This window comes from Oreochromis aureus, linkage group 3, assembly GCF_013358895.1.
Source record: "Oreochromis aureus strain Israel breed Guangdong linkage group 3, ZZ_aureus, whole genome shotgun sequence".
In the NCBI taxonomy this organism is placed as follows: Eukaryota; Metazoa; Chordata; class Actinopteri; order Cichliformes; family Cichlidae; genus Oreochromis; species Oreochromis aureus.
This window is the reverse complement of record NC_052944.1, coordinates 120,515,902-120,538,880: the sequence shown is the minus strand read 5'-3', so window position 1 is coordinate 120,538,880 and position 22,979 is coordinate 120,515,902. Positions and strand designations below refer to the sequence as shown.

The window sequence follows — 22,979 nt, the reverse complement described above, 5'->3', positions numbered from 1 at the left end:
TGGTTCTGTTTCCTTGCCTCCCCTTGTGTACAGTGGCGGTTTTTGATACGAGCGAAAATGAGCCGCTGCTCAGGGTGGCATCATGGTGGGGGCGGTGCCATGGGCATTGGCAATAAAGTTGCTTGCACCCATGCTGCCCCAACATCATGCCAGTGCATTTTTGTGATTGCACTGCCACCGAGCGGTTTTCTATTGCCTATTTATGGGGGTAAAAGCACCCTCATTTGCACAGTGCGTCCTGCTGCTTGCTGCACATGGATGGGGGTGGGGGGGTGGGGGTGTTCTCTGGCTGGCTGGAGCAGCATCTAATAACCAACTCGCAAAATAAGAATAAATAAAAATAAATCAACAAACACAAAAACTGTCAAGATCTGACGGTGCCCCGACTGGTCGACCGTGTGTGTATATATGTGTGCGTGTGTCTCTCCTCTCGCTCTGTCTTTCCCTTCCAGCTCCGCTGTTGTGTGTACGGAGGTAACCTAGCAACAGGGGACCTCCGACCCGGAAGTGCTGTCGCCTGGAGCTTCTGCACCTGCAATCAATTCACCAGCTGCTGCCAATCATCTACCATCTTGCGCAGGGCTATTTAATGGTGTGGCTGAGCGACAGTACATGTCCCATGTTTCGTCAGTCTGTGTCTTTGTGTGTGTTTCCTGTTTTATTCTGACAGTCTTGTGTCTCTAAAGGATTTTGTTAAGTTGTGCATTCTCCCTGTCTTGTTGTATCTGATTAGTTCCAGCTGTTGTTTAACTGAATTTCCAGGAGGAACCAACTCGAGGGATTAATAAAGTTCTCTCTCTCTGTTTCCCCTCTGTAGCCTCGTTACAAACACTACAACTAACAAGTGGATTTTCCTGTTTTAGCTCAGTCAGCAAACACAGCAGAACCACTTACTGCTGAAGAGACAGAGAGTGAAAGTTTTTAAATAAACTTCTTGCTGCAGCAAAGAGCAGCACAACAGTGAGACAGATTTTTAGCTTCAGTGTTCTTATTCTCCACCAAGTCATTGCTTCTGTCTCTAATTAGCTAACATAAACTAATCTTTGTCTATTAGCAACCAACCAACTCAAAGAGTTCATGTTAGTAACAGCTCACCTCTCTGCAGCAGACACAGGCTGGACTTTAAAATTAATGGGTTCATATTTAGAACGATCGCTCTTTAAGGACACACAGCTGGGTTCAGGTTCAGGTCCAGCAGGTCTCCCATGGATCCTATCAGAGAAGAAAATTTTGTTTTGAGAATGAGCAGAAGGAAACTCCAAACAGTTCACTCCAAATTAGATAAACTGACACCAAATAGTTCATCTTACTAACAGCTCACCTCTCTGCAGCAGACACTTTAAAATCAAAGATGGCATCTTTAGACGCGTCACTCTTACAGGACACAGAGCTGGGTGGAGGTCCAGGTGGGTTCCTGTGAATAATGATGGAGCAGTGATGTGAGTGCTGAGCTGTGACATGGAGAAGAGTCATGGACAGTTAGAGATGGTCATCTCACCTCTGAGCTTTGGTCTGGCTCTCATGTTCCCCACACAGAGTGCTTTTAGAGGAGGGACTCCTCCTCTCTGTCCTCACACTGATCCATGCTGCTCAATTCAGCTCACACACACTTTCTACCTTCACCTGCAGAGGAAACACAAATCATTCATGTGCACATCAACTGAGAGCTGCAGAGGTCGTGTCTGATGTGTTGGACTAACATCCATCTGAGACTCAGCTTTCATCAGTTCACTACAAAAAGTGTCACAGAGCCCAGTTCAGCCTCCAAATCCTCCATTACTGTAGTCCTACAAAGGTCAAACATGGCTGCAGAGAGCAGCTTTCTGTCAGTAACAATGTCCAGGACCAAGCTGACTGTAATCATGTGTCGTGCATCGTGTAGCACACACGGGGTAACGAGAAGCGATTAACACCTCACGACCAGCTCTTGATCAGCAATCACAAGAAAATCAAATCTGTTTGAAATCCTGGTCGCCCCTCGTGAAGGTATCGCACTGTTGAAGCAGCGCCAAGAGACGATTTAAAGTGACCTGTCACACTGCGCACAAGTAAACACAGAAATGGAAGTGAAACAGACGGAGTAGCATCACAAGTGATGGAGGCACCACTTGTAGAACTTTGGCTCATTGAGCCTTTTGTGTGACCTCACAAACTATCACAAACACAACATCTGTTAAAAGAGTTGGATGGATGTTGCTGCTCAGCTGCAGCTGCCTGGTAAGTCCATGTTCCTCATTAGCACTTTAGCAAAGTTGATGGTGGTTGTGTGTGAGTGAAAGACAGAGACAGATTTTGTGTGACAAGCTTCATGTTATGGACGCACAGTGTGAGCACTCAGGTCGCAGCAGAGCATCGGGCCGTATAGTGTGAGACCTGCATCGTGACCTATGAACTTCTAACCCCTGAGATTCGGTTGTTTGAGCACGAGCTGAATAACGCGACTGAAAAACTCCCACAGCGTGTGGCCAGCTTTACAGAGAGTTCATACTCTAACTGCTAGCAGCATTTAGTTACTCAGCACATATTTAATCCTTATTATCTGCTCCTCTCACCTCTGTTTACCTCTGACAAGAAGAACATTTAGCCAACAGTTTATTCCCAGATAGCAAGGAAACATTGAAACAACGTTGAGTCAATATCAGGCGACGTCATTGAATCAACGTTGAAGTGGGACGTTGACCTAACGTCACTCTTGCACCCATTTTTAACGTTGAAACAACGTCAGGTTTTGATGTTGAATCAATGTTGAAACCTGACATTGATTCGACGTTATATTTTCTAATGCTGTTGACATTGAAACAATGTCAGATTCTGATATTGAAACACTGTTGAGCTATGGTGTTGATTTTCCACCTCTTTCGCACAGTTGTTTTTTATTAAAACAACAGTTAAATCATGACTGGAAATCTACCTTTCTTTATAGGTATTTTAACCAATGCTAAACTACTGCATGTTTCCATCAATACTTAAACCACCTAAACACATAATTGCACTTATTCCTCAAACTGGACACCCTTTATAAAAATCAAATGTCTCACAATGTATCATGTCAATATTAATATCCTAAAATAAGAAAGCATTGCATGTGATGTAACAGAGAAAAAAAAAAACTAAACAACAAAAGGTAAATAGACATGTTTCGTTTGCTAAATACTTTATTAAAACACAGTTTTCTATTTACGTTTATATTTTAACATAACTTTGTAGTTTTTACTCCGGGATGGGGATGGATGATGTGCGTCCTGCGCCACCCAAACGGTCTGGGGCGTATCGGAGCCATTTCTGCACTGCCTGTGCAAAGACAAACTCTGACATAGAGTTTGCCCCTAACTGCTGTGTCAGGCCATCTAGGACAAAAATACACACACACACACACACACAAACAAAAAAAGTGAATTAGAGCACATGAATAAGCTCTTGTTAACTGTCTTCAGCAGGGAGAAAGTATGTAAACTCCTAGGCTGATAAACATGAAAGTCACCAGGCGTAAATCTGCAAACTGCCGCATTTGATTCCCAAAGAGCTATGAGTGGAAAAACTGATAAGTCTTAGCATGGTGTGTCGTGTATCCTTTAAAACAAAATAAACATGGGGTCCTCGGGCTGTACAAACTACAACCCGAGGACTAAACAAGCCAAAGACTCCATCTCCAGATTAACCAGACATGAAAGTCTTGTTATTAAAAAAGACAAAGTAATATAGCAAAAACTGGACATAGGACATGTGAAACACACCCAGCAGATCAATCGATCCCTTCATTGTTCACTTTAGGCTCATAAAACTACAATAAACGGTAAAACTTACCAAATATGCATCTGCACAGCGCAGTATCTTTAAATGCCCTTCTTTGCTTTGTCTGGTCCTTTGTTTTTTTCCCTGCCCAGTTTAGTACTGAGACCAGCTCGTTTGTGATGGCATAAGCCATTACACGGCGGACTCGCACCTCCAGTGTGGTCCCTCCAATCAAGGCAAAGCGTCTCACCTATAGACACATTTTTTTTTTTTTTTTTTTTTTTTTGTCTATAGATTTTTTTAAATCTATAGACACATTTTAAGAGATGGAATTAGCGTGTCTCATGTCTTAAATGTTTATGCAAGTGCTTGTGTGTATGCCATTGTTATGCATTTAAATCACATCTGACAGCTATTACACTTTATAGTTACAAAGTGTACATAAGCTTTATATACTTACCATTGCCTTATTTGCCTCTTGTGATTGAAGAGCTGCCTCTGCATTGTTTAGCTCCTCAATGTTGTGCAAGGGCAAATCCAGAGGCAGTACCCCAGCATCTACCGATTCATTGGAGCCGGTATTGCGGGTGGCTCTGACCTCCTCACAGAGTTCGTTAAGAGATCTCGTCAGGTCTGACAGCATAGTTAACATCTTTTGTGAGGTCGCATCTGTTTCAAAGAACAATTCCAGAAAGATTAATGGCTTAAGCAGTGAGAGTTGAAAAACTAATATATCCATAAGTGATGGTGTAACATTCTGCATTCAAGTATAAGTTGTTTTAACTGCTAAAAGTTTTTCCTATTTTGCCTGTCACATATAGATGATATTTGTATATGTAGCTGCCATCACCAGTGCGTGAATGTGTGTGTGAATGGGTGGATGACTGAATGTGTAAAGCGCTTTGGGGTCCTTAGGGACTAGTTAAAGCGCTGTACAAATATAGGCCATTTACCATTTATACCATGTAAAATCTGAAATTCCAAGATGTTCGAACTTGCCTTGTAATAGTGACCTCACAGAGTCTCTGGAATCTACAGAAAAACAAATCACAACAAGATGACATTCAGGAGTATAAACTGGTGTTTTGAAGATAAGTGCACAATGACATTGTGATTCAGCTTTAAAACAACTTTAAAAGCATACCATCTATAGGGAAGGCCTCAACATCAGACTCTGCATGCTGGGGAGATTGCAAAGCTGTGTCGTTTGGAGTGTTCTGCCGGAGTGGCGAAAGGTGCCGGAAGCTGGGAGGGGCATTATGATGCCTGCTGTCAGTGGGCTGGGGGGAAGACTACGGAGTGGTGAGGGCTGTTTAGAAAAAGATAAATTTTTTAAAGTATTTAAGAATACAGACAACTTGTCCAAAAAGTTTCCATGTGTCACACACAGATATGTACACAGACACTAGACATTATTTTATTACCTGGTATTTTCACTCGAGGGGCCTGGGGAAACCGTTTTTTTGTGGGCTGCTCATCCTCTGAGTCACTATATGTGTACAGGGGATTTGGTCTAAAGAAATAAGTAGAAAAAGTTCATAAGTAATTACAAATGTTCTTTTGGCATATTTTTTCCTAAAGTTACAGTTTGATTTATAATAACACACACAGGAAACGGAGATGTGCAAGAAGGTGCAGTATACAATGAATTTTTGAAGTGCACAAGTGTACACGGCTTTGCATTTTTAAAAAGTTTACAAACTTACACTTTTTGGACAATATTATGTGGTGATATTGCAGTATTCAAGCATCAGATATGTACAAAAGACAAGATTATAAATTCTTAACAATCAAAGATATGTTTGTGAATAAAAAACGTTTTACTTGTGCTTTCTTTTATGACTGGTCTGAGTTTCAGCTTCGGACTGAAGGTCAGACGTATCACAGTGTTCACTTAGTCCTATGTGTGAAGGGACAGTTACTGTGTGTGTATATGTAAGCATTTAAACACTGAATATACTAAAATTAACAGTATTTTGTCTAAGTCTGCCATTGTAGGAATTCATGGCACCGAGACAAAAACGTGGCGCACAGTGTGACGTCAAAATTGGCGCAGACCTTTGACGCTGCGTTTTCTCCGTTTCTCTCGTCCACACATAAATCCAAAAACGGAGTTTTCGAAAATATCCACCCTGGTGTGGCAGGCGTTTTTAGAAATCTCCATTTTCAGTGACCAAAAACGCCGTTTTCGTGTGGACGAAAGGTGCAAACGCAATTGGTAGGTGAGCGTGCAACGTAAAGTTAGGTGAGCATGCAACGTAAAGTTAGGTGAGCGTGCAACGTAAAGTTAGGTGAGCGTGCAACGTAAAGTTAGGTGAGCGTGCAACGTAAAGTTTGAATTGAGTGCGAATTGAAGCGGGTGCTCTCCAATCATTAAAAGTAACAAAGTCATTGAACACGTTTATACAGTTAACTTTACGTTTATCAATCATATATCACAGATTTACAATTTTTTGTAGTACTAAGCAACTACAGAGCGAAAGTCTGGGTCAAGCGCGAGGCGACGGCAAGAACAAAGGAAACCTCGAAGCATTAAAGCTAGCTTTGTAAGGGAATATAACGAAGAAATTATGAAACGAAAATGTTTTCTTTGTTGATATACTTTGTTCGCAGTGCAATTTATTTGTTGCCGGATTGTAAGAAGTAGACACAATTTCCGGCTCGTAAATTACAGTAAAAAACTTGTTAATGTACAACATTAGCGAGTTTTTTTACTGTTATTCAAATGCAAACATGGAAATAACGAGTAGGAAAAAAAAATCATTCATTCTTACCTTATACTAATCGTGGTGCAGGCCAGTGCAGTGCATGAACTGATGCCTTCTCCGGTCAATTCCGCTGAGAGTAAATCAAATGTCCCGCTCTACTGTAGAAGACAATGAATACCTGGGGATGTACCAATGTGAGAGGGTGCTGCGGAATAGTCCAAGTGATCGCTGCTTTAATTTCCCGGTCAACTATACATAAATTGCACGTAGACACGATTTTTTAAAGCTGGTGAACTAGACCAAGTCATTGATAACAAATGAACAATAAATCTACTTTCTCTGGTACTTAAACCCGATCAGTTGCAATGCAATTTAATGCTCAACTACAAATCGATGGTTTTTGATGGTGACCGGAGCCGAATGATTGTCAACTATAAATAGACGTTTTCTCCACGTTGTTGTTGTCACCTGGTCGACTACAAATAGATCAAATATCAATGACAAAAAAACAACGGTAAATCAACATTGTTACAACGTCTCTATAGTAAGACCGTCGGTTTGCCACAGTATTTCAATGTTGTTACAACATTGGCATTTCTATGGGCAGAAATCTGTGCCATCAGAAACTGAATTTGAATAAGTTAAATTTGAATCTGAATTGTAACTTGAATAAATGCTTTTGAAAACTGAATTTGAATTAGTCGTATTTGAAATTGAATTTATGGTTTGAAAATGATCATCACTAAATTGAAATTGAATTTTATATATTGAAAATGAATTCATTTGCTTTGAAACTGCATTTCATCCTTTAAAAATTCAGCTCTCCAATAATTTCAGTTTCACTCCCACCATTCAGTTTCAGTTCTACAATTCAATTTCAGTTCCAAATTTCAGTTTTTTGGGACTTACATCCGGTTCCGGTTCAAGCGCAGATTAATAGAACTACATTTTATTAGCGCACCGAACGTGTTACTGACGGGACTCTACAGCGTCTTGAGCTGAATTAAGACTTCAGAAGTCATTCGTCATGTCGAATGACCAGCGGATAAACTCTCAGGTTGGTAATAAATGTATTACATGTATAAAAACAAGCGTCATGTTAACAATTGATAGCCGTACAGTAACTTTTATGCTTATTGTAGCTGGTAGCTAAAAACGCTAATTTAGCCTAGTTTGCCCTGGATTTAGCTTTGACAAACAAATATGATCGACTGTTTCTAGTAGAATTCCAAAGTTGTCATCTTGTACCCTGTCAGAGCCCTGTATGCTTGTAGAGACCCCTACAGTAGGGAAACATGCAAAACGGTGTCCAAACCTTTGTATTTTAGCTTTATTTATGTCTTACACAGCATCCCAACTCTTTAGCTAACTTAATAACTTTAGCTAAAGTGAATAGTTAGTCTAATTCATTAGTGCAGCATTACTGGATCACCTCTGTTTAAAGTGATATAATATGATATACAACTATCACTGAAACAGCAAACTTTGTAAATAAACGAACAACACTTCTCATTCTCTGAACGTTTGGCCACGGCTGTAGATTACACTATCAGTGCTTTTTCACTCTTGACAATAATTACATTTCTAAATTCTCTTTGTGCATTTACAGGTAAACAATATCTAATATTTTATCTAAATGACTGCTTTGTCTTTGAAAAGGTGAAGAGCCTGAGGCGGTGACAGTCCAGTTCTACTCAAGTACATCCTTATGGTGGCTCACAGGACAAGGCCACATTCCTGTCCTGCCAGAAGAGAAGAGAAACTTCAGAGTCTTCATGCAGTTCAACCACACCTGTCATATTCCGTATGACAGGGGTCTCAAACTCCAGTCCTCGAGGGTCGGTGTCATGCAACTTTTCCATGTGTCCCTGGTGCAACACACCTGAATACAATTAGTAGGTTATTAGCAAGAGTATAGAACTTGACTGCATGCTGAGGTGGCAACCCCTAACCCCAACTACTCAAGTAAATGTATTTGGAAACATGTACTTCTAAAATACTTTTATTGCACCATGTTCATTCACTCATGAGCTGCTGTAACGTGAATCAAATGGCTGAATTGCCAACTCAGCATGCATTCAAGTTCTATACTCTTGCTAATGATCTACTAGGTGTGTTGCAAAAGTTGCAGGACAGCGGCCCTCGAGGACTGGAGTTTGGGACCCCTGTCGTATGGTGTTCAAGCAGTTTTCTACCCCACAGTTACAGCATGTCTGACTGCCTGTTCAGCATATGCAAAAATATATGATGAGTTTAAGCATGTGATGACAAAGGCCTTCCATTATGGTGTTTGTCATCACATGTCACAGACATCTGGATGATCATTTGGAATAAACAAAAAACTAAAAACTTGTTACTTCATCTTTTATCTTTATTATTATTATTATTGTTCTTATTTTACATTTTTCATTGTTAGGCATTAGGTTTATTTATAGTAGTCCTTTCCAACTTCTTTCCCTCTTCCATGTTACTGTGTCAGCATCTATTTGGGGTTGGGAGTGGAACAGAAAGTAAGGAAATCCAAAGTGCCATTAAAACCAGGAGAGGTTCTGATAGATAGATATTTCAGAAGAAGGGATTAATTCAAAAGAAATGACCTCAATGCCATATTTTATTTAGGAACCCTAGAGAGCACTTTGCAAAATAACACATTCTTATAATTTCACCCTCAGACGAGCCAAGCTACGACTGTCAGGGAAGGTGATGTAGGTACAGAGCATGTGAGAGTGGTTATGTCTCTTGTCTAGATGAAGGCACAAGAGGGATCAATGGCAAGGCGTAGAGATTCAGTATCTTCAGTCTTCAGTGGACACTCCATTTCTGGCACAAAACACCTGTAAAAGATGGTCGATTTAGGAGGTGACCCGACAACTTCAGCCTGTCAAACATAGCAATGGAGCAGTATGTTTAAAAAAAACAACTAATTAAGCATGCACTCAGTACCCTAAGAATTATTATGATAGTTAAACAGTGATAGTTGTATATCATATCATATCACTTCAAACAGAGGTGATCCAGTAATGCTGCACTAATGAATTAGACTAACTATTCACTTTAGCTAAAGTTATTAAGTTAGCTAAAGAGTTGGGATGCTGTGTAAGACATAAATAAAGCTAAAATACAAAGGTTTGGACACCGTTTTGCATGTTTCCCTACTGTAGGGTCTCTGCAAGCATACAGGGCTCTGAGAGGGTACAAGATGACAACTTTGGAATTCTACTAGAAACAGTCGATCATATTTGTTTGTCAAAGCTAAATCCAGGGCAAACTAGGCTAAATTAGCGTTTTTAGCTACCAGCTACAATAAGCATAAAAGTTACTGTACGGCTATCAATTGTTAACATGACGCTTTTTTTTTATACATGTAATACATTTATTACCAACCTGAGAGTTTATCCGCTGGTCATTCGACATGACCGAATGACTTCTGAAGTCTTAATTCAGCTCAAGATGCTGTAGAGTCCCGTCAGTAACACGTTCGGTGCGCTAATAAAATGTAGTTCTATTAATCTGCGCTTGAACCGGAACCGGATGTAAGTCCCAAAAAACTGAAATTTGGAACTGAAACTGAATTGTAGAACTGAAACTGAATGGTGGGAGTGAAACTGAAATTATTGGAGAGCTGAATTTTTAAAGGATGAAATGCAGTTTCAAAGCAAATGAATTCATTTTCAATATATAAAATTCAATTTCAATTTAGTGATGATCATTTTCAAACCATAAATTCAATTTCAAATACGACTAATTCAAATTCAGTTTTCAAAAGCATTTATTCAAGTTACAATTCAGATTCAAATTTAACTTATTCAAATTCAGTTTCTGATGGCACAGATTTCTGCCCATACATTTCAACCCCGACCATATACGACGGTTCGGATGAAAAATCAACATAGATTCAATGTCGTCTTGCTATCTGGGTTAGCTTTGGTGAAATTATGAACAGGCATCAGTGCGGTCACCTATACTGTCCTTTCAAGATTCTTTACTTGCCATTGGCTGTGTCCCAATTCAGGGTCTGCACGCTTGAAGTATGCATTTCAACTGCGAGTACGTCACCGCCACGCGACGACGGCTGTCCCAATTCAAAGTGTACTTCAAATGCATACTCCAAATGCGCCGTCGATTTCCTAAATATCAAGCGTGGTCCGGTGCACGCTTGCGGGCTCCCATATATCCCACAATCCATAGCGCAGCGGTGGGTGTGGATAATTTTGCCGCAAAATATGGCAGAAGGGAGCGGCCGAAGAGTGAACTGTCAAAAGTAAGTACTGAATATTATGTCACTTATTTATGTGCGAATGTTTAAGAACATTAAAACATTACTGTTGGCCACATGTCGGCAAAGTTATGTGACATTAGTGATGTTTGTACTTTCAGCGTTAACTTGGTTTTAAAGCCTCTACTTCTAAATACATATATATTGTCGACCTTATCTTACAGAGAATGTGATGATTTTATGGATAATTAAAGTCAGTCATATATCCACAAACACAACAAGCTGAAAGTCAGTGATGCTGCTCGGTTTGCAGTCCTGAATATGACGGCACAAGCAGGATTCACTGCACTGTTAATGTTAGCTATGTTATATTGCTGCCTCTGTTCGGTGGTGTCGAGCCAAACGGGCTTTAACGTGTGTTTGAACGAGCTGACGGTTCACTCGTTAAGCTGAAAGAAAGATGCTTTAATCACAGGAGTCACACATGTGTCCACTGGACCATCTGGGAACTCTTCTTGTTTAGCACTCGTAATAACACAAACACTAAATCCTCCTTCTCTTGTGCTGTTTTGTAGCAGTGTGTACACCTGAGACTGTCACCTGTCTGTCTGTCCTGCACTCTCTCTCTGTTTCTTTCTCTCTGATTGTGGAATAAAAGTATGAACATGTATTTATAAGTTACGCTTGTGTTTGAATCCTGCAGCTTATCACACATTTGATTTCCATGTGTGACAACTGCAAGTGTCCAGAGTGAGGACAGACTGAGGGACCCACTGCTGCACATCATCTGTGAGGCTTTGCACCCTGATGATCCACCAGGACAAACTCAGCAGTGTGTGAAGAAGAGGAGGAGGAAGAGCCAGCAGCAGCTGACAGATGGAGAGAATAGACAGACTGTTCCCTGTTTGTGAAGGACTGCTAGGAAAGTTTAACATAACTAATTGTCTGTCCTGAATCAGTCTTATTAGGTAATGTTCAAATAATGTTATCATCCCAGTGTTTTCAGTGTGGGAGAAAGTACTCAGGGCCTTCAAGTTACACACTATGAAAGGCAGCAACAAGTTTAATATTCAGAAACCTAAAGTATGTATCAGCAGCAGAATGGAGCTAAAAATAAATGTTTGTTTCACTTCTATGAAGCTTTGAGTATTTTGGATTAGTAGTACTGCTGTGTTTGTTGCATCATATTGCTGTAATTGTTTATATGCTTTATATATTCTGAGGTAAGTTGATCTATAGTGTTACATCATATTCTATAAGGATGTTATGTGTTTGTAGACTTTCTGCCCAGTTTGACCCATTTAGCAGAAGTCAGCCTGTTTAAGGCTCTGATATCTATTCTGTATGACTTAAAGCTGTTATGACATGGTCTGATTTTCTCACCCAATAAAGGAATATTTCATATATCAGTCTGATCTTCATTCTATCAGACACAGTTTTCACAGCTCGTACATTTTCTTTTTACACATATATGTAAGCATTGAGACAAATGTAATAATGCCAACATATTGAAAGAACAATGTTTGTCTCTTATATATAATACATCTGTATATACACTGTCAGAGATACTTGTCTTTGAGTGAAGATTTAAGGTGATAGGAAATATAAATAACCGCAACTTGAATCTTTGACCCAGAGTTCAAGCTCACTGCTGTAATATATCCTGTGATAAATATGTATATATATATATATACCATAATAATCTGACAATACATATAATATTGGCCATATTTTATTTACATTACCACAGTGAGATGATTTTAGTCTCATGAACAACATTAGCTGATTGTTATTTACTAGCTAATCTTAAATGACTGTTCAGTACAGAAATGAAGCCCAACTATCATGTTTTACAGTCCCGTGGTTTCAGCCTCAGATACTCAACTAATCAAAGTGATGTCATGACAAAAATGAATGACCAACAAAACATCTTTTTCTCCTTCATTTCTGTCACACAAAGCTGTATGACACGTTTCTCGCGGTTAGTATCATGGTTGCTAGGCAACCTGAACAGCGCGATGAAGGCTAGACCGTCCCATTTCACAAGCCTCTCACTTCCACACTTCCCGTACTTGTAGTACACACCGTCCGTAGTATGCATAGTGTGCGTACTTCAAGCGTGGAGACCCTGAATTGGGACACAGCCTTCGTCACATGCACAGTTATACAAGTACAACACGCAGTGAAATGTATCCTGACGCGCTCCTCGACTGTGCACAAAGAGACAGAACATTATATACATGAAGTGAATATATACAGGAGGACATTATGTGCAGTTAGTAGCATTTAGCTTTAGTGCTGAAGCGGCAGGACCAGTTCATCTGGAAAAAACAGGCGTTCATTGGCTCTTAAAACATTGGTGGCTTCGCCGAGCACCAAAGTCTTTGGACTGTCACTCGATATCAGTGCTGTTATTCAACTTATTGACTGTTTTACAGGAAAATGTATTGAACATGTTAAAGAGCTAAATCCTGACGTCACAGATGATACTGAAGCAAACAATCAGTCCAGACTGAGTTCTTCATCGTTGGTACCATTGCTTTGTTTTTAGGCAGCAGCAGTGAAACCTGAAGAAAACAAAGTGTAAATGTTGATGAAGTTTAAACTTTGCCAGCACGTCTCCTCTGCCTGCAAACGATGGAGAGAGATGTTAGTGAAGTTTAGACGTTTGACCCACAGGAAGGTTTTTAAAGACACAATGATCAGGTTAGTGAAGGTGAGCATGATAAACTGAGCTGATCAGTAATTGTTCAGGTGTTTGTCAAACATGTAATCAGACTGATTTGTGTTTGTGTTGGATTGAAAGTGGCATGTGTGAGTCCTCAGAGGTTACACACAAACTAATGCACACATTATAAATCTTAGTTTACACTGATGGATCATGTTGAACCCATTCGTAGCATTTTGGAGGCAGATTTCCCTCCATACAGTGGGGCAAAAAAGTATTTAGTCAGCCACCGATTGTGCAAGTGCCCCCACCTAAAATGATGACAGAGGTCAGTAATTTGCACCAGAGGTACACGTCAACTGTGAGAGACAGAATGTGAAAAAAAAAAATCATGAATTCACATGGTAGGATTTGTAAAGAATTTATTCAGTAAATCAGGGTGGCAAATAAGTATTTGGTCAATAACAAAAATACAACTCAATACTTTGTAACATAACCTTTGTTGGCAATAACAGAGGTCAAACGTTTACTATAGGTCTTTACCAGGTTTGCACACACAGTAGCTGGTATTTTGGCCCATTCCTCCATGCAGATCTTCTCGAGAGCAGTGATGTTTTGGGGCTGTCGCCGAGCAACACGGACTTTCAACTCCGCCACAGATTTTCTATGGGGTTGAGGTCTGGAGACTGGCTAGGCCACTCCAGGACTTTCAAATGCTTCTTACGGAGCCACTCCTTTGTTGCCCGGCGGTGTGTTTTGGATCATTGTCATGTTGGAAGACCCAGCCGCGTTTCATCTTCAAAGTTCTCACTGATGGAAGGAGGTTTTGGCTCAAAATCTCACGATACATGGCCCCATTCATTCTGTCCTTAACACGAATCAGTCGTCCTGTCCCCTTGGCAGAAAAACAGCCCCATAGCATGATGTTTCCACCCCCATGCTTCACAGTAGGTATGGTGTTCTTGGGATGCAACTCAGTATTCTTCGTCCTCCAAACACGACGAGTTGAGTTTATACCAAAAAGTTCTACTTTGGTTTCATCTGACCACATGACATTCTCCCAGTCCTCTGCTGTATCATCCATGTGCTCTCTGGCAAACTTCAGACGGGCCTGGACATGCACTGGCTTCAGCAGCGGAACACGTCTGGCACTGCGGGATCTGATTCCCTGCCGTTTTAGTGCGTTACTGATGGTGACCTTTGTTACTTTGGTCCCAGCTCTCTGCAGGTCATTCACCAGGTCCCCCCGTGTGGTCCTGGGATCTTTGCTCACCGTTCTCATGATCATTTTGACCCCACGGGATGAGATCTTGCGTGGAGCCCCAGATCGTGGGAGATTATCAGTGGTCTTGTAAGTCTTCCATTTTCTGATGATTGCTCCCACAGTTGATTTTTTCACACCAAGCTGCTTGCCTATTGTAGATTCACTCTTCCCAGCCTGGTGCAGGTCTACAATACTTTTCCTGGTGTCCTTCGAGAGCTCTTTGGTCTTGGCCATGGCGGAGTTTGGAGTCTGACTGTTTGAGGCTGTGGACAGGTGTCTTTTATACAGATGATGAGTTCAAACAGGTGCCATTCATACAGGTAACGAGTGGGGGACAGAAAAGCGTCTTAGAGAAGACGTTACAGGTCTGTGAGAGCCAGAGATTTTCCATGTTTGAGGTGACCAAATACTTATTTGCCACCCTGATTTACAGATAAATTCTTTACAAATCCTACCATGTGAATTCATGGATTTTTTTTTCACATTCTGTCTCTCACAGTTGAAGTGTACCTCTGGTGCAAATTACTGACCTCTGTCATCATTTTAAGTGGGGGAACTTGCACAATCGGTGGCTGACTAAATACTTTTTTGCCCCATTGTACATTTCACTGGTTACAGTTTGTTGTCCTATTAAACAATCTGCAGGTCTGAGCATTTAAAGAGTGTCAGAGTGAAAAACGTCACTGAGTGGAAACAAAATCCAACATGAATGAACAGCAGAGCGCTGACTGATGATGACTGCAGTAATGATGTGTTTGATTAAGTTTGAGTTGATGTTTAAAATAAATTGATAAACAATCTGGTTTGATTGGTTTGTTTTTCTAACCAGGACAGGAGAGAGAGGAGGAGGAGAGACCAGAGGAGATGGAGAGTGCAGCAGGTGAGCGTCCGACAGTTTAAAGGAGCCATTATGGCTCAATAGAAGCGCTGAAGTCAAACTGTCAACATGTCAGCACACAAGCTCACACATGACTGCTTCATCAACATGGAGCTCTGAGTGTTTATTAAAGGATCATTGTGTGAAAGACGCTCTAACACAGCTGACTGCAGCCTTTAGCTGTGAGCACACAGTGTCTCACATTCACATTCACTTTACTGTCAAACACACTCAATAACTTTAAACAGCTGCTGTGGTTCCAGGGCTGAGCCCCCAGAGTTTCCCCTGATCAGGTCTAAGATATCTGCCTGCAGGGCCCAGCTACAGGATCATGTTCAGCTCTAAATAGACTGCATGTTTTACAGGGACTGTCAACACTAAAGGAGGCTGAGGACAAACTCAACAGGACACAAACAAACACAGTTTGTTTATGAAGAAATCAGACTGTTTGATTCCAGCTGATCAATAATCTATAATCATGTGGATTTGTCTTCAAACACCAGAGTGATCAAAGTTTGTCCTGAAATAATAGCTGAACATTTCCTCCAAACATCACAGCAACAGTCAAACTGTTAAAGGAGGAAACAAAGCACACTTACAGTTTCTTCACACAGGAACAACAAGCTCCACCGTCTCCACCTGTCAGCTGCTCCAGCTGCTGCTCTTCTCCTGGACCTCAGACAGCAGGTGGTGCAGTCTCAGTGAACAGATGTTCTCTTCAAACTGGTGAAATCTGAACATCAGCGCGTCACAGCGGGACACTAAACACAGCTCTGAGCTGTTTAGGAGGACTCGGTGGTGTGGCGTTCAAAGACCGGTGACGCTAACATTGATGCGTTCAGGAACTTAGAGTTGTTCGGTAAATGTCGCTACAGCCTACAGCTCACTGATGACAGAGACAGCTGGCTTTAAACACACATCCAGAAATAATGTTAGCACTGAGAGCAGAGCTGAAAGCATCCGTCCAATCGTTGATGGCCGCCTGAAGGAGACTACAAAGAGCAGAGCTCATTGGCTGTGAGCTGTTTGTGACACTTCAGCATCTGCACCAGTTTCCCTGCTCGTTTCAAACGTCTCACTGGCATCAAATTTCAAGCATGTGTTTAAAAACAGGAAAGTTTCCAGTTTCAGAGTTTGAGCTGTTGTCTCTGTAGGATTTTACCTTCAATATCACTGCTTTTTGTAGACACTTTACAAACATCACAGCAGCCAAATCACAACAAAAGTTGCCTCAAGGCGTTTTATATTGTACAGTAGGTACAGAGAAAAACCCAACAATCATATGACTCCCTATGAGCAAGCACTTTGGCGACAGTGGGAAGGAAAAACTCCCTTTTAACAGGAAGAAACCTCCGGCAGAACCAGGCTCAGGGAGGGGCGGGGCCATCTGCTGCGACCGGTTGGGGTGAAAGAAGGAAAACAGGATAAAGACATGCTGTGGAAGAGAGACAGAGATTAATAACAGATATGATTCAATGCAGAGAGGTCTATTAACACTACAACACTACCAATATACAATATATAACAATATATATCACTACAAAACTACAGAAGTACCAAGGGCTCAGAGAAGAGCTCAAGAACCGCCCCTCTCCCCCAAGCAAGTTGCTCCAGCAGGTCCCAGGAACATCGTCCAAGATCTCTGTCTGGAAGAGTGCAGTCCTAGGACCAGTAAAGATACAGTGCAGGATACTCAAGCTCCCAGGCCTCTGGTACAGGACCTGAGCTTAAAGCATAAAGCCCGCCTGCAGGGTATTTTAACTGTTATTCTCTCTCTCATTCTCTCTCTCTCTCTCTCTCTCTCATGTGCATGAGAGTCTGTAGCTATCTAGACTTCACTTTACTTCACTGCTTCTATTTCTCTCTTCTTTGCTTTGTCCCAAAGATTCAAGTGTCCTGGTTCAGGTCTTTTCCAGTGTTCTCTGACTGGACTGGTGTTTGATGTGAGTCAGGAGGCGGAGCTTCTGTACAGGATTATCCAGTGGGATCAGAGTATTCTCCAATCAGCTGGCAAGACAGCTGCAGGGCCACTGTTTGACATCAAGGGCTGTGAGGATGCAGTTCATCAGCTCCACTTCCCACACTGCGAAAGAGCGGAAGGTGATGTATGCTGTATGCGACTGCTAGAAGCTATTACTGCCCCCTGCGGGCTGCAGAGTGTGTTACACAATCTGAAAAAAAGCTTCTGTCCCAATATCTTGTGGTATTTGCATCCTCTTCAGACTGTTCCGTTTTCTTAGTTGGGAACAGACCAGAAGTCATAAACAGAAACTTCTGCAGCAGCTGTATGATGATTGAGGAGAGAGAAGCAACTTTTTAGTGATCAGCTCTTCTGGCCAGTTCAAAAACTCCTTAGTGACGAGAGTGTTATGGAAATTTTCATTTAATAAAGTCTGCAGACAACTATGAGCAGTAGCTGGCATCTTTTAATAAAGTCCAAGCTTGAGTGAGAGAGAGCAGCCATAGCGGGCCACTGACCAGCAGTCTCTCCCAATCCCAGCACAGCCCTGGGTTTAAATACCTTCTACAAAATAAAAGGCATTACACAGCTGTTGTTTACTCCTTTGGTCTCCCCCAAAGAAAGAGTTCACAATCGATTATCAACTCTTACATTGGTTGATCCCCTTGTCTCTTCCCCCATCCTCCAAGAGAAAGAAAAACTTGACCACCTGTGCATTCTTCGCCAACACTGGTGCCAGGCTTTCTGTGTGAATGCCCCCATTTCCTGAGATAGAATCACCAGGCCCCCACCATCTGTGCAACTGTGTGAACCAGACATGGTAAACCAGGTGACATAAAAGTGCTGTTACTAAGAGAATACATCAACACATAAATGAAAGAAATTCTAATACAAGAGCAAACAACAAACTATATAGCAACATGCACATAGGCCATAGGGGGGAGGAGAAGACATGTAATAGAACATAGTGCAAGGGTCAAGTTACACCTGCGGGCTCAGTGGATTTTCATTATTAGACGGACAACAAAATGAATTTGTAACTCTCTATATTCTGTAAAGTAAAACTACTGAGTTTTTACTACTACTACTACTGAGAAATGCATTTGTATTTTTAGTACAATGTAGTACCATTAATTACTGTTCACTTATTTGCTTGAAAGTTCTAAAGTCCTGGAATAAGAAATTAAGGAAGACAATTAAGAACATTTTGTGAAGGATTTCCTATATTTGGCAAACTTAAACTTAGTCAAGTCAAATTAGGGCAAATAAAGTGACAAAAACTGTCTTGGTTTTCACAGCTCTACTTTCTGGCAGTTCACTGTCTGTCATCCACTTCTCTGATGATGGAATGAACATCCTTGAGCCGCTGAAGATCACAGATCCTCATGTGATTGTGGAACGTCCCCACTTTTCTGCCTTGGGCCTTGTGTGCCTAAAGAGGAATAAAACACCAGTTAGGGCCATAGTTTTATTGTTCCTCAGAAAAGTAGAGTTGGAAAAGTACCTTGATGTGTTTCTCCTGCCAAGCAACATCCCACTGCATGAGGTAGACACATACACAGTATTACAGCTTCATCTTCTTCCTTAGTGCTAACAGAAGCTCAGTATAGTATTTTTTTCTTCGAGAAGCTCATGAAATGTTGTGTATGTATAAAGTTTGTATATTTATGGATGTGTATGAATCAATAGATGGCTTTGTGTATATATCAGGCTTATATCATTCAAATATTTTGTTCTTGTTTTAGTATCGCCATTGTAAAAAGTAGCGTTTTTTATTTTCATCATGTGACGGCAACATCTGTGGGTCAGCGATCAGAGATTGAGCTGATGTCTCAGACTCTATTGGGAATGAAACTTCTAAATAAAATGCTGTCATGTTTCTTATGGTGAAAGCACAACATCCAGATTCTTACAACATCACAGTGGCTTCCGACTGTAAACTCATCAAAGAGGAGACTTACACTGTTCACTTTCAAACAGATGAAACAATCCGAATCAAGGTAAGTTCTTCAAATAGAAAAAAGACCAAACAGATGTTGATAATTTAGTAGTATAACATGAAAACTGTAGTAACCATCTGTATGTATAGAACACCAGGCTCTAAAATCAAGCATTTAATGACTTTGTTTGCGTTAACATTAACCACATAAATCCAAGCATAAAATTAATAACACATTTCTTAACACACAAGAAATCTTGCTGTGGAAAAAATCCAATCCAAATAAAAAAGTTTTTTTTGTTTTTCAAAGGCAGTGGCTAGTTTCTAAAGATGAACTATTCATTCTGTGTGTCAGTTGAAAAATGTGTGGGTGTGCTGAGTGTGAATTGATGAGTTTGTTGCTGCATGTCATTTTGTTTGTACCAGCTTAACTACAAGTCGACATTAACTGCTTCACGTCTGATGTATAAAACCATCACCTTACAAGCCAATAAACATTTTTTTTCTCAGTTTTTATTTCATTTGTTTTATACATATCATTTTGTTATAACGGTAATCTTTTTAAAAGAGGGACACACAGTTAGCATTTATATACATATATATATATAAAAAAACACCCAGCACGCCCCTGCGGGCGGTTTATCCTTCAAGCTCGGGTCCTCTACCAGAGGCCTGGGAGCTTGAGGGTCCTGCGCAGTATCTTAGCTGTTCCCAGGACTGCGCTCTTCTGGACAGAGATCTCCGATGTTGTTCCCGGGATCTGCTGGAGCCACTCGCCTAGCTTGGGAGTCACCGCACCTAGTGCTCCGATTACCACGGGGACCACCGTTACCTTCACCCTCCACATCCTCTCAAGCTCTTCTCTGAGCCCTTGGTATTTCTCCAGCTTCTCATGTTCCTTCTTCCTGATATTGCTGTCATTTGGAACCGCTACATCGATCACTACGGCCGTCTTCTTCTGTTTGTCTACCACCACTATGTCCGGTTGGTTAGCCACCACCATTTTGTCTGTCTGCATCTGGAAGTCCCACAGGATCTTAGCTCGGTCATTCTCCATCACCCTTGGGGCATCTCCCATTTTGACCTCGGGACTTCCAGGTTATACTCGGCACAGATGTTCCTGTACACTATGCCGGCCACTTGGTTATGGCGTTCCATGTATGCCTTGCCTGCTAGCATCTTGCACCCTGCTGTTATGTGCTGGATTGTCTCTGGGGCATCTTTACACAGCCTGCACCTGGGGTCTTGCCTGGTGTGATAGACCCCAGCCTCTATGGATCTTGTACTCAGAGCTTGTTCTTGTGCTGCCATGATTAGTGCCTCTGTGCTGTCTTTCAGTCCAGCTTTGTCCAGCCACTGGTAGGATTTCTGGATATCAGCCACCTCCTCTATCTGCCGGTGGTACATACCGTGCAGGGGCCTGTCCTTCCATGATGGTTCCTCGCCTTCCTCCTCTTTCTTGGGTTTCTGCTGCCTGAGGTATTCACTGAGCACGCTGTCAGTTGGGGCCATCTTCGTGATGTATTCATGGATGTTTCTTGTCTCATCCTGGACTGTGGTGCTGACACTCACCAGTCCCCGGCCCCCTTCCTTCCGCTTAGCTTACAGCCTCAGGGTGCTGGACTTGGGGTGAAACCCTCCATGCATGGTAAGGAGCTTTCTTGTCTTGATGTCAGTGGCTTCTATCTCCTCCTTTGGCCAGCCTATTACCCCAGCAGGGTACCTGACCACGGGCAGGGCGTAGGTGTTGATGGCCCGGATCTTGTTCTTACCGTTCAGCTGACTCCTCAGGACTTGCCTGACCCTCTGCAGGTACTTGGTGGTTGCAGCTTTCCTAGCGGCCTCTTCATGGTTCCCATTCGCCTGTGGGATCCCCAGGTACTTGTAACTGTCCTCTATATCTGTCACGGTTTGCGGGTGCAAGCCGTGTGGGAATAAATTAGGACCAGACAGCGGCAGCTCAAGTGCAGGTGGGAATTTATTAGCCGTGATACAAATAAACAGAAATGGCGGGTGACACTAACAGGTAAACCTAAACTGGGAAAACTAACAAAGCAAACCAGAAACGAAGATGCAGGGAGGTCTGAGGAAACACACATGGAGAGACTCAGGGAGACCGAAGGGAAACAACACAGACGAACCAGCCACGAGGACGAGAGAACACACACAATAAATACACACCTGTAATCAGGGGGATGGGAAACAGGAGGGAACACACCTGGGAGACATAACAGCTGACGAGGTGGGGGAACGTAAACAGGACACACTGACATAAGACACAGACCGTCACAATAAAACAGGAACTACACATACAAGGACACACACGGGCCGAACAGAGAAAACACTAAACAGAAGAACAGAACAAAAATCACACTAAATAGAAAAACACAAAACGCTGGGTCAAACGGACCCAGGATCATGACAATATCTGCAATGTTGCCTTCTGGTAGTTCAATCCCCTCAGTTCTGACTACCTTCCCTCTCTTTGTTACCATCCGACTACACTTCTCCAGTCCGAACGACATTCCAATGTCATTGCTGTATATCCTGGTAGTGTGTATCAGTGAATCGATGTCTCGTTCACTCTTGGCATACAGCTTGATGTCATCCATGTACAGGAGGTGGCTGACAACCGCTCCGTTTCATAGTCGGTATCCGTAGCCAGTCTTGTCAATGATCTCACTGAGGGGGTTCAGGCCTATGCAGAACAGCAGTGGGGACAGAGCATCTCCTTGGTAGATCCCGCACTTGATGGTGACTTGTGGTATGGGCTTGGAGTTGGCCTCTAGTGTTGTACGCCACATCCCCATTGAGTTCCTGATGAAGGCTCTTAGGGTCCTGTTGATCTTGTACAGTTCTAGGCATTCCAGTATCCAGCTGTGGGGCATTGAGTCATAGGCCTTCTTGTAATCAATCCAGGCTGTGCACAGGTTGGTCAGTCTGGTCTTGCAGTCTCGGCTGACTGTTCTGTCTACCAGTAGCAGGTGTTTTGCGCCTCTGGTATTCTTGCCAATCCCTTTCTGTGCCCCGCTCATGTATTGACCCATGTGCCTGTTCATCTTAGCCGATATGATGCCTGACAGGAGCTTCCATGTAGTACTGAGGCAGGTTATTGGTCGGTAGTTGGATGGGACCGGTCCCTCTTGGGGTCCTTGGGGATCAGGACCGTCCGACCTTCGGTTAGCCATTCCGGGTGTCTCTCGTTAACTAGCAGCTGGTTCATTTGTGCTGCCAGACGCTCGTGGAGTGCAGTCAGCTTCTTCAGCAAGTAGGCGTGAACCATGTCAGGCCCTGGTGCTGTCCAACTCTTCATACTGGAGACCCTTTCTTGGATGTCTGCCACTGTGATGGTTACCGGACCCTGTTCAGGGAGGTCGCTATGGTCTGCCCTCAGATCCACTAGCCACTGAGCATTGCCGTTATGGGTTGCGTCCTTCTCCCATATGCTCTTCCAGTATTGCTCCGTCTCCAGCCTTGGTGGTGCTGTTCTGCTATTGTTCCTCTGCCACTGAGAGTACACCTTTGCTGGTTCTGTGGAGAACAGCTGGTTTATTCTCCTGCCTTTGATCTCTCTGGTGTACCTCCTCAAGTGGCTGGCCAAGGCTGTGAGTCTTT

At 42.2% G+C, this 22,979-nt stretch overlaps 1 protein-coding gene across 1 annotated transcript in view; it reads right to left on the bottom strand.

Annotated features, from left to right (window-relative positions):
* Positions 1-22,979, bottom strand: part of LOC120435193 (NACHT, LRR and PYD domains-containing protein 12-like) — a gene marked incomplete at its 5' end in the record, with an annotated part of 247,265 nt that overhangs the window by 84,758 nt on the left and 139,528 nt on the right. The window contains one exon of the mRNA XM_039604263.1: positions 21,458-21,470. Within this exon, the coding sequence (XP_039460197.1) occupies positions 21,458-21,470 (13 nt within the window). The remainder of the gene's footprint in view (positions 1-21,457; positions 21,471-22,979) is intronic.